The sequence below is a fragment of the Vitis riparia genome, chromosome 4, assembly GCF_004353265.1.
Source record: "Vitis riparia cultivar Riparia Gloire de Montpellier isolate 1030 chromosome 4, EGFV_Vit.rip_1.0, whole genome shotgun sequence".
Lineage (NCBI taxonomy): Eukaryota > Viridiplantae > Streptophyta > Magnoliopsida > Vitales > Vitaceae > Vitis > Vitis riparia.
This window is the reverse complement of record NC_048434.1, coordinates 22081545-22093736: the sequence shown is the minus strand read 5'-3', so window position 1 is coordinate 22093736 and position 12192 is coordinate 22081545. Positions and strand designations below refer to the sequence as shown.

Sequence of the window (12192 nt, the reverse complement as noted above, 5' to 3'; positions counted from 1 at the left end):
GCTTCATATTTATTGAAAAAACTTTTTGTCAATAAATTGTGATTAAAAAAAACAAACAAACAAACATACAAACCATTTCCATTCATGAGAATCAGAGCAAAAGTACTGCAGACAAAAACTACCAACTGAAACTGTATTCCCACGTTTTGGACTCTCTAAATTCCTCAGTCCATTGTATACCAAAACACGATTTATCTAGTGAAAAAGAACTGAGTATGAACAGAAAAATACAAGTTTGAATCTACAATTGTACCTTTCATTGCTGTTTAACACCAAACTTAGTCTTTTAAGGCATATTGAATGCCATGTTCTTGGCTTTTGTGTATTCTTTTTCTTTCCATAGCAGGAGGTTCGATCTGCGCCGTAACAAAATCTGTATTGTAACAATTATCCCAAATCCTGATATACCACTCGGGTTTTCGGACACTTACAGTTGCAGGATGTACTGCCCGGCACGGATGACGGGGTGGTGTGCTTGAGCTCCGATCTAAATTCATGGTTTTGGATCGATGATGAGTAATATACAGAGAGAATTGAGAAGAAGGGGATGATAGTTTATATGTATATATATGAAAGTCTTACAATGAGCCAGCCCAGTGGTTGGTTTTTGCAGCCAGCGCAGTAGATGTTGGCCAAGTCCACAACGGCCACCTTACTCGCAGCTTCAAGCCTTCTGGAAGATCGAATTTCAGCTTCTCCAGTGTACAAGTTAAAGCTGCATATGCAGAATATGGGCAATTCTTTAGGTGAACGACATGCCTACATTGTTTTAAGGTTTTCTCAACCAAAAATGCTCAATGACTAAAGCAAAATTTGAAGATTAGGTTTTCCCTGAAATATAAACTAAGTCATGAAAATTATTAGGTTTTTATTTTTCTCCTTTATTCTTTTTATTTTTCTAAAACTAAGCATCGCCTTAAATTAAGCCTATACAGTTTTATATTCTTTAAATTTTTTCATAAGAGAGAAAACAAAGAGAAATTAAGTTGGAAAAAAATTTTCTTTTATGCTATGTTTGGCTTGAAATTTTTTTGAAAAAATAGATAATACAATCACATACAAGAAAATAATTTTTTTATCCCTTGAACCAAACATAACTATAAGTTGAATCTACCTTCATTTCTTTCATTTTGTCTTTTTTTTGTTTCATTTTTTATATTTTTGTTCAAACTCTTCTTCTATTTCAAATTGGAGCCAACAAAAATTCTTAAATAACTTGCATAAAAGCCATTTTCCAAAAGCGCTTTTATCTTTTCCTTAATTTCATTTTCATTTATTCAAAATTTCTAAATTATCTCCATTTTCATTTCAATATACGCATACATGCAATTCATTGAGAAAGAAGATGGGTTCCGGATAGAGATATTGAAATGTCAATTATAAATTAATTTATTATTTATTTTCTAAATAGAATTATTTGGAATATTAACAATTTTGGATACAAGAGAAAAGAAAAGAAAAGAAAAATCAGAACAACCAAACACAGAAAAATACTATTTCAGTATAACAAGAAGCAGCCATTTACACATTTATCTTAATCCAAAAGAAAAGAAAACAATTTCGAAAAGAGAGCAGAAGAAGAACTCACGCGCCAGTGAAGAGAATCTCCAACCTGTTGGAGGAGTCCTGCTTATCAAGATCCTACGAATTCAACCAAAAAAACGAAAACAAAACCTTGAGATCCGGAATTTCGAATTCGAATTCGATTTCAAGTTCATTTCAATTATCGATCGAAGATGAGAAAAAACGAGAGAGAAACAGTCGCCGTACATATGGAATGTGGTGATCGAACCAGGCGACGCCGGTTTTGCAGGAGCAGCAGCACAATAACGGCGCCGCGTTGCCCGTTTTGCGGATTTTCACCACCCGAGGGCCCGACTTTCCTTCCAACGGAGATGCTTGAGGCTCTGAGGAATGGCGTCGTTTCGGCATCGCGGCAGTGCGGAAGTGAAGAAGTAGTTCAGATTCTTGAACTGAAAATCAAGATTCAGGCCTATTTATAGGTATTTCATTGTACGGGTTTACCGGATATTTTGCCACGTCATCATCCTCATGTCTTTTATCCCCGTAATGTGAGAAAAAGTTGTACATTATAATCACACCAAATTCTTGTGTTGTTTTTTATTCTAAAATTTGTATAAAAGTAAAATAATGATATAAAAGTAATACTTTATTGGGCATATATTTGGAATTATTATTATTATTATTATTATTATTATTATATAATATTATGTGTTTGTTTTACCAATAAAAAATAAATATAACAAATTGATTTATTAAATTTATTTTTCTTTGACATGTTTTGATAATCATTAACGTCTTTTTTATCACTGCTTTCAAAAATAAATTTTTATTTTTCAAAACACAAAATTTGAAAAACACGTTTGATAACCAAAAAAATTATTTTTTGATTTTTATTTTCAAGAACAGAAAATAAGATATTTTTAAAGAATATTTTTTAATTATTTTAAAAAATAATTATATAAACATATATAATGATTAATAAAACTTTAAATATAAAAATTATTTTTAAAATATATTTAAAAATATTAAAAGCTTTTCAGGTTTTCAAACATATTTTTTTTTATAAAATATCAAACAATAGTTTTCAAAAATTATGTTTTAGAATTATTTATAAAGCAGTTATCAAATTTGATCTAACGTTTTGCTAAGGAAGATATGTTGATCAAGGGAATTGATTTTCTATCATAGTATAAATTTAACTAAATATAAATTTATACAAAAATAATTTAATATTGTATAAATTTAATTAGTTATAATTATTTTTTTTACTTTCTTTCAATTCTTTTGATTAGTTTTTCTCACAGTACATTCCCAGCATGGCTCGCCCACCGAGACGACACAGAAGGGCGCGCAGAGAACTCGATTCAGATGTGCCTTTTCCGTCGCCTCAGCGCCCAACGCAATTGTCGCCACATATCGATTCAGATGAGCCCTCGGCGCCTCAACGCCCTACGCAGTCGTCATTATCACCTTTCAACAGCGGTTCTGCAGGAGTCATGGGTACTGCACCGCCAGTTTTGCCCCACGTGACGCCTGAACTTCAGGTTTGTGCAAATTGCAATTTCCTTTGTTTCTTGTTTATTCCTTTTTTCTGGATCTGATGAAAAAGAATAGAGACTAAATTGTGGGTTTCTTTAGTTTACGTGCATTTTTTAAGATGCCCAAATGGTAATACAGATGCTCATTATGTCTTCAATCAATATGCAGAGAATGCTTATCAGAGATTCAGAATCAAAGAGAGGGTTAAAAAAATGAGAAAGCAACTAGACAAGATAGATGTTGAATTTGGAGGTGTCAGAAGAGCCGGCGTAGATATGGAGATGGAGTCATTTCATGTAAAAGAATATAAATTTTACCCCGTTCCAAAACTTGAATGTTTAAAGTAGCCGCTTTATTTTCTTTTTTACATTAAAATTTAATTAAAAATATATACTTTAATAATAAAAATTTATCAATTTAAAAAAGATTTAATATCATTTCAATAAATATAATTTATTGTATTTTTAAAATATAAAATTATATAATTTATTAATTTAAGTTATATCACATGTAGTATGGGAGAGATGTTTTTTTTCATTATATAAATATTTAGTAAGTATTTTTTGTGACTTTGATGAAATTATTAAAAGTTACATTTTATAGTAAATTTTTTTTAATTAATTTTGAAATGTATCTTCAAGACATTTTTTTTACATAAAATTATAAACATATGTTCCAAAATAATGAAAAATCTATGAAAATTTAAGATAATACTATTATTTCAATAAAAATAAAATTTTTAAAATACAAATAAATTAACATCTAAAAAATACAACAAATTAAATATCTTAAATTAATAAATTATATAATTTTATATCTTATTTATATATCATATAACTTTATTATTTTAAGATCATGAATTTATTTATAAATAAAATATTCATTTATTATTATATTTATCAATATATTATTATTAAAATAATATTACATCGTTAAGTTTAAATATATAAATTTTTTCTTATTAAAGTATATGTTTTTAACTTTAACAATAATTTATAATTTTATATTTTAAATTAAATTTTAAAGTTAAAAAAAAAAATTGAAACCTTAACCGGTAATTGAGAGTTCAGATAAAAAAAATGAAACCTTAATTATTAATTGAGATTTTAACTCAAATTTTGGAAAAAAAAAAAAAAATTATACCACGATGGTAATAAAAGGAATTCTTTAAATATAAGTTTTGCAATAGGGTTAAAACTTATATTGGGAAATGGCTATTTTGCACCAAAACTCGAGATGGACGGCTTAATTTGACTTGTCCTTGCTCAAGGACATACCGTATCTACGTGTGAGGCAGCGACTTGTAAGTCCGTGCACGACCTTTTTTTTGGTTTGATAGATTAAATTTCTAACAAAGTACTGTGGGTTGTCACAGGAATTTATGGGAGAGACCGAGCTGGAGGTAACGCAGAACCCCAGGGGAACTAGAAGGGTGAAGTTGGTGTGTCCATGTTTAAAATCGTACGGTTTTGTGAAGATGGATGATGAATGGCTTTGCAATATGGGTCAATTTTAATAATAAGCACCTTCTCCAGTTCAAGACCCCTTAGTCGATCAGGACAAACATATAACTTGTCTGAGATTATTCTATCTGGATCAAGATAAGTTCCGACTTGCACCAAAAGTGTGAGGTTTTCATTCTTCTACAAGGCCGGATGGAATCAACAGTCTAGGCCTATTGGACTCTCAGACGAAAAAATCGGTTCAGTCAAATCCTTAGGATTTCTAGCATGCGTGATCAACCATGCCTGATGTCTAAGCGTCGGCCCAGACACTTGACCTTTGAGTGGTGAATTAGACATATGACGTCTAAGCGGGGCTCCATTTACACTCAAAAGCCAATATCAATTAATTGTTATACACAATTCCCAAACATTAGCAGGCTAAGACAGTCAGTCACACGGACCGAGGTTTTGGCATGTCAACATATGGCACCAGCCAGTCACCCTTATCTGATATAATTGCCTAGCCGTCCTAAGGACAATCATCATTACAAAAAATGTTAAAGTGCATAGTTAGCACTACAATGAAGGTGTCATCAATTCTACATAAATCCCTAAAAAAGCATAAGGTAAGAGACTCTCTCCCAAAAAAGAAAAGAATTGTTAGAGCTATCCTTATTTCTGATTTAAACTTCGGAGAGGCGTGCTCGGACAACCTATTCGAACATCATTTGTGTAGGGAAAAAGTCCTCTTGGCTCCAATGAAGGTAGACAAACTTGACTCTAGTTGGTTCAACACCAACAAAGCTCATATAAGTCATTGTAACGAGATTGAATAAGAGATCGAACAACATAAGATCGTATAGTTGTACTTGCACTGTGCTTTATAATATTCTTTCTAAATAGTCCATTTGTGTGAATTCTACTCCCCATACAATAAGCCCATTCATCAATGCAAACTTTTCTACCTTAAAATTCTACTTCCCATACAATAATGGAATAATGATGTATTAGCATCTTGGTATGATTCAAAATTCTTGATATGTACTAGTTGGATTGTGCCAATATAGATTGGTTTTCAATTTTTCATTCTTCCTCCATTTTTTTTTTCTCTTGGAAACAAGGATTGAACAGGTTCAATTGTATGGAAATATGGAAAGGAATATGGATATGAATAGATATTTTTGTAAAAATAAAAGGCTCAATTCTATGGAAATATGGAGAGAAATATGGATCTGAATCAATATTTTTATTAAAATAAAATAATCCTTCATTTGAATAAATTTTTAGAATTTTGTGGTTTTTAAATAAATAATATTAGTTCCTAAATTCTTTAAATAAATAATAATATGTTGTGTACCTTTTTAAAAATTACTTATCATGCATGTTTCTTTGGCTCTCTTTCTTATTATTGTTTTACTCTTTTATCTTCAAATTTTAATTTGAAACAATTGAAAGATATACAATTTCAAAGAAACAAACTGTATTTTTCTTCACTTGGAATTTTCTAAGGTTCAAACAAAAATTCTAGAAATTTTAGAATTATAAATTTTGCTAATTTACCCGATCAATTGGTAATATATTTTAACTGCTTTGTTTGATCACATTTATGTAGAATTTTTTTTTTTCTCATTACTCATTACTGAGATTTTACAGTTTTAAATTTGACTTGACAAAATTCAACCATCTTTGTTGATTGATAATTTTACAAATTTACCCTATAAATGGCCAATATACTTAATTGCTCTTCTTCTTTTTTTTTTTTTCTTTTTTCTTTTTTATCACATTTATGAGAAATTGTAGATTTTTTTTTTTAAAAAAAAAACTCATAGATAAAGGGTGTATTATAAAATTAAAAATTATACTTACGTTTTTATTCTATTAAATTGAGTTTTTATTCAATTAAATTGAATTTAAAAAAAAATTAATGTATATATAGAGACAGAGATAGTTGAATTTTTCTCATACAAAATTATTACATATTAAGACTTTACTCCTAATTGTAAACCCTTCATAAAATTATAAAAAAAAATGATATTTTAATACTTTCGTTTAAACACTTGTATGCCAATTTTGAACTATCAACCTTGAAGTGAAATTTTTCAAATGGTTTCAAAATGTAATAGTTATCAATTTTGATTTCTTATTTTAGAGAAATGTTCACATAACTATTAGTAATTTTCATATGCAACTACGAAATATGACAACTTTCAATTTGGGTATTCGATTTTTTTAATTTTATTATTATTATTATTATTTTACATTTTATTATTGTTTCTTTATTTAACACATTATTTATTAACTTTTTAATAAGTTTAAATGACAAAATGTTGCATTTTAACGAATTTGAAGAGTAAATGTTGAGTTTTGAATGTGAGAGGCAAAGTGTAAAACACACCAAAGGTTGAGAGAGGAAAATGTATTTAAACCTTGTTATTAACTTGGATGAATTTTTTTTGAAATATCAAGAAAATTTTAGATCCCTGTAACTCTATTTTTTTATGTCTATTAAACCTTGAACTTAAAGTTTGTTTGACAATGATTTTAGGAAACAATTTTACAATAAAAAAATGTTTTGTTAAAAAAAATAGATTTTTGACAAAATAGATTTTTGACAAAATTTATCAAACACTTTCAAAAATATGAAAAATCACTTATAATGTTTCCTAAAAAAATATTTGATGGGTGATTCTCTTTTAAGTGTTGAATAAACTTTAAAAAACACTTTTTAAAATTTGAAAAATCACTTATAATATCCAAAAGTTACTTGTAGTATTTAAAAAAAAAAAACACTTGATTGGTGATTCTCTTAACAACTCTTCTCGAAAAAATACTTTCATTAAAAACACTTTAAATGAAAACACCATTAACCGCATTCTAAGCAATTAACTTCAATAAAAATTTCATGTAAACTCCACCCAATGTCAGTCATAAATTTTGTAAGGTCACTCCTAATTAAATATCTCCTTAATTGCTCATGTTTCAAGGGTCCCTTTTTCTTTTTCCTTACAAAAAAATATTGAAAAGTTGGTTGTTTTCAGTGTTAGGAATGGAAATCAAGAACAAGGGTCTCACAACAAATATTCAGAATATCATTTCTTTTTTATTCCAAGAGAGTTCAGTACATTGATACAGATAGTATACACATCTGCAGGATAGTAGAAAGATTCATCGATAGATTTCACGTGGCAAAATCACTGGTAATAATACTCCATAAGCAATAGGTAGGAGGGTATATAGAAGCATCAATCAACAGAAACAGGTTGCATGTTTTCAGCTTCTTTCCTCAGTTCTTGAAACAGGACAGATGACAAGTACCGCTCCCCAAAACTTGGATGAACAGTCTGAAAAATTCAAGCCAACAACAGCTTTCAGCAATGAATAATACTTTGGATGATGGTGTTTGTAGAAGAAAATTATACAAGGTGTTCATACCACTATCAGTTTGCCTCTGTTCTCTGGCCTTCTTGCTAGCCTTAGCGCTGCAACTGTATTAGCTCCTGATGATATCCCCACCTGCATGAATCAGAAGTTAGACAAATGATCAATGAAAACCGATCTTTTGAGTCATTTTCTTTTAAGCCCAATTGCAAATCCCAACATGGAGTCCAAAATTAGAGTGTTTCATTACAATCATAGCTTATTGTAAAGAACTCTATATGAGTTGGGAAGTCAGACCAGGGTCCAAGCATATGAATTAAAAGACTGAAGAATTAGAGACTTTGGAGCGGCATTTGAATTATTACCATGAGCCCTTCCTTCAGTGCCAACTGCCTGGCCATGTTGACTGCATCTTCACTAGAAACCTGGATCGTGAAGTTTGAAACTCAGTCAAGTGAAATTGGGAATGACTGTAGAGCAATGAAATTATAAAAAACGGATTCATACTGTCATACCAATCATACAGTTAACATTGCTTACCATGAGAACTTCTTCCATTACATCCATGTCCAGGATATCGGGTTTGAATCCTACCCCATTGCCCGTAATATGATGAGGACCTGTTCCAATTAACAGCATTAGAGACTGCAACTCAAGCCATAGATGAAACTTTCAATAACACAAGATTACCACCATAATGACTTATGATCATAACAACATATGTTTCCACCAATGTTCTGTTTGGTAGAGCAGATGACATAGGAAAAGAGGAGAACAGTTGGAATCTTACAACTCTTCCAACCCCAAACATGTTTAGCCTCCTCTCCATATTTTCTTTTATTCTTTAGTATTCTTAGCAACCAAACAGAGCATATACAGAAAATCTCCCTGAGAAGAATACAACAAGATAGATTATAGAATAGAGACATTACCTGGCTTACCACCATTCAGTACGTTGCTTTCAGTTGGCTCAAGTCCATATATCTACCATAATAGATTAAAAAAAAAAAAAAAGAAGGAAAAATCAACAAAAAAAAAAAGCTACAATATACAGAGATGAAATAGGTAGAAGATTATTACCTTAACATTAGGATTCTGGGATTTGAGATAACGTCCGACCCCAGAGACAGTGCCACCACTACCAACTCCCATTATAAATATGTCAACTTGTCCATTAGTATCCTCCCATATCTCTGGACCTGTAGTTTCAAAATGCACCTGTTTTTCCATTTTTGAGGTCAATCATATACATACGATGACAGCAATCTACTTTGAATATCTCATATCATGTTTAGCAAAATCAGGAAACAGGTAAACAACTAGTACATGAAAATTCAGAACATTTGGGACAAACACAGCTCTGAAAAGATCTATAAAAAGTGGTTATGAAGGGAAAAAAAAAAATCATGGGGATGGTGAATAGGTACCTGGGTATTGGCAGGATTTGAAAATTGTTGAAGCATGAAAGCATCAGGGGTGGATTCCAAAAGCTCATAAGCCTTTTTGACTGTTCCTCCCATCCCCTTGGTGGGATCAGTGAGAATCAAATCAGCCCCAAATGCTCTCATGGTCACTCTCCTCTCCAAGCTTGTGTAGGAAGGCATGGTCAGAACCATCTTGTACCCTTTCATGGCTGCCATAAACGCCATGCTAATCCCCATATTTCCCGATGTGGGCTCAATCAGCACAGTCTAACAAACACCCATCAGGAATCAGACAAATCCCAAAAACTCTAGCCAATATGGTACCAAAAAAAAAAACTAGAAATCTAACCTTCCCCGGAGTGATCAACTGTTTGTTTTCTGCGTCTGTGATCATGGCTAGTGCTGGCCTAAAGAGTAGAAACAAACAAATACAAATTAAATATATAAGGACTACCTTTAAAAGCACTATCTGCAGTGAATTTCAGGGTACCTGTCTTTGATGCTAGCAGTGGGTTGCATCATCTCTTGCTTCACAGCTACATAAGCTCCACACCCTTCTGTGACTTTGTTCAGAAAAACCAGAGGAGTCTTCCCAATAAGCTGAACCATGAAATAAAAATGAATTCCAACAGCCAAAATGAAGGATTTGATTGAACTAAACAGCTCAAATTCAAGCAAAAAAAATCTCTCCCAGCCCAAAAAACCATGAACACCCAAAACGGAGAAAATTCGAAACGACGCCGTTCAGAGAAACGGAGAAATTTAAAACGACGTCGTTTCCTGAGCGGATTGCTGAAATTAAACTGTTTAGTGTTGCTTTCCGCAGTTTCCTCGGCCACCAAACACATTTGTTAGAAAAATAATCAACGAATGGGAAGAAGAGAGAGGAAGAAAAAAGAAATACCTGAGAAACTTCTTTTTTGATGTTGGTCCCTGGAAGATCCTTGGGCAGATCTCTGATTCTCTGGGAAAAAGACGGAGAATCGAGGATAGGTTGAGTGGAGAACCATCTGGTAAAGGGTATCGACGATTTTCTCTTGAAGAAGCTCGCGAGAGCCGCCATTGATGTGAAGAGTTTCTTCACTGTAACTCAAACTCTGACTTCAGCTCTTTCAAGACAAGAAGTGTGAGTACGGTTATCTAGTAAATAAATTTGGAGTAGAAGAAATGAAGAGTACGTAAATCGCATTTTCCACCCCTGAAAATTTTAAATAATTGCAAGAATTCCTTCTCTTTTTTCAGAAATTGCATTAATGGCTCGCTTTTTAATTTTTATTTCAAAAAATGGGGCTGCCATGTGCCATGGTGTGGGGCTGCCATCTGCCATGTTGTGGAGCAGCGAATGTGACCATTTTTGAGGAAGTTTGGTAAAAAAGGAAGCATATGATCTTGGATCTGCAGCCGCCCATGATAGCCATGTATGATGGACGGAAATTGATGTCATGTTTGGCGAGAAAATTACTGTTTGGTAAGAAAATTCTATGCTGCCTTTGGAAAATCACCCATTTTTGAGAAGGAATTAAAAAGAATGGCTTAAAGTTGTTAATTTTCTAAAAGTAGAAGAGTTTGAAACAAGAGAGACCGGCATATCTATGAATGTCTTCAAAAGATAACTTGAAGTTGGTCAATTTAATGTCCCCTTTTTATTTGGGGTTTGATAGGTATAAAACAAATAAAGTATTTTTAGAAGAATAAAGTTAAAAGTGATTTTTTTTTTTTAAGTTTTAAAAGTGTTTTTAAAATTTTGTAAAATATCTGATTTTTTTAAAATTAATTGTTAGATTAAAAATGTTTTTTAAAATCATCATTAAATGAATTCTAAAGGTAAAAAAAAACTTATTAATTTTATTTTTAAATAAAATTTTATTTTTTAAAAAAATAATTAATAAATTCAAAAACTAATTTTAAAAAACTATTTATGGAAACCTCTTAAAGCATAACATATGCCTCTCCAATCCATAGTCTGCTGGATTGGGATGAAGATGAGGAGGTGTAAGAATAACTTGGTAACTTCACCAATTAAATCTTTCCAAATTCCATGAATCAGTATCACCTTTCAATAGGAAAAAAGACAAGGCAATATAAAGGGAAGAAGAGAGCAAATGGAGGTATGTATGCATGTATTGTGTTGTCGTATTGTGTATTGGTTGGTTGAGGATAATGGTTGGCTTCCCTAGTTGAGGTGGCAACTTGGGTACGTCATCTCATATTTATTTATTTATTTTAAAAAATAAATATCCTAAAATATGAAACTTGAGTTTTTAAAAATATTCTTAAACCTGCTTCTAACCAATTAAGATTTTCTTAAATCCATTCTATTAGGAAAGGAATGGAGATTGATATTTGAAAAAACTTATCTCCTTATATATATAGTTGAACCTCAAATCCCAATTATCCCCATTATCTTCAAATCCAAGTTTTTTTTAAAAAAAAATTCTTAAACCTACTTCAAATCAGTTTAGGTTAAAAAAACTTGTCTCATTATCATGCTAAATTAAGAAAAAGATAATAAGTAGAAATTGTTTTCACCTGTGTTTAAAAATAAAATTTTGAAACTTGTCTTTAAAAGTTATTTTTAAAAATAAGTTTAAAAAAAACATGCTCACATGACCCTTCATATCCCACCTCTTGTTTTTAAAAATTACTTTTTTAATAGTTTTTAAAAATAAGTTTCAAAAATCATGTCGGAACCAACTCTTCATATCTCACCATTACGAAAAGATAAATTATGCAAACCAGACGCTTGAAATGGTTGTGTGTTTGAATTTTCTAAAGAATTCATGTTCCAATTTCAAATATAAATAAATCTCATTTGGTAAGACCATGTAATAAAGAATACCTCTATATATATATATATATATATAATTAGGTAAGACTATATA

At 31.0% G+C, this 12192-nt stretch overlaps 2 protein-coding genes across 4 annotated transcripts; both read right to left on the bottom strand.

The window, feature by feature from the left end:
• Window positions 1–71: 71 nt before the first annotated feature.
• Window positions 72–1996, bottom strand: LOC117911995. Of its 3 annotated transcripts, none has more exons than XM_034826395.1 (5): window positions 1771–1996; window positions 1589–1641; window positions 583–715; window positions 432–487; window positions 72–373 (listed from the first exon to the last, which is right to left on the bottom strand). In XM_034826395.1, the coding sequence occupies exons 1-5, from the start codon at window positions 1930–1932 to the stop codon at window positions 196–198; spliced, it is 582 nt and encodes a 193-aa protein (XP_034682286.1). In that variant the 5' UTR covers window positions 1933–1996; the 3' UTR covers window positions 72–195. The 3 variants fall into 3 exon arrangements, with proteins under 3 accessions (XP_034682286.1, XP_034682287.1, XP_034682288.1); XM_034826396.1 differs by having other exon boundaries at window positions 72–356; XM_034826397.1 differs by lacking the exon at window positions 432–487 and having other exon boundaries at window positions 72–356.
• Window positions 1997–7576: 5580 nt separating this feature from the next.
• LOC117912144 (bifunctional L-3-cyanoalanine synthase/cysteine synthase 1, mitochondrial-like) lies at window positions 7577–10429 on the bottom strand. The gene is made up of 10 exons (XM_034826631.1): window positions 10215–10429; window positions 9801–9910; window positions 9660–9717; window positions 9314–9577; window positions 8967–9104; window positions 8819–8870; window positions 8427–8506; window positions 8252–8311; window positions 7941–8021; window positions 7577–7849 (listed from the first exon to the last, which is right to left on the bottom strand). The coding sequence occupies exons 1-10, from the start codon at window positions 10371–10373 to the stop codon at window positions 7751–7753; spliced, it is 1101 nt and encodes a 366-aa protein (XP_034682522.1). The 5' UTR covers window positions 10374–10429; the 3' UTR covers window positions 7577–7750.
• Between the last annotated feature and the right edge of the window lie 1763 nt (window positions 10430–12192).

Bases quoted from the DNA above. Each gene is read 5' to 3' on its own strand.
- LOC117912144 (XM_034826631.1), bottom strand. From the start codon at position 10,373: ATGGCGGCTCTCGCGAGCTTCTTCAAGAGAAAATCGTCGATACCCTTT. The intron at 9,911-10,214 runs GTATTTCTTTTT...TTCATGGTTCAG, and splicing joins TCAAAAAAGAAGTTTCTCAG to CTTATTGGGAAGACTCCTCT. The intron at 8,312-8,426 runs GTAAGCAATGTT...TTCACGATCCAG, and splicing joins TAATGGAAGAAGTTCTCATG to GTTTCTAGTGAAGATGCAGT.
- LOC117911995 (XM_034826395.1), bottom strand. From the start codon at position 1,932: ATGCCGAAACGACGCCATTCCTCAGAGCCTCAAGCATCTCCGTTGGAA. The intron at 716-1,588 runs GTGAGTTCTTCT...CTGCATATGCAG, and splicing joins GAGATTCTCTTCACTGGCGC to CTTTAACTTGTACACTGGAG. The intron at 488-582 runs GTAAGACTTTCA...CCATGAATTTAG, and splicing joins AACCACTGGGCTGGCTCATT to ATCGGAGCTCAAGCACACCA.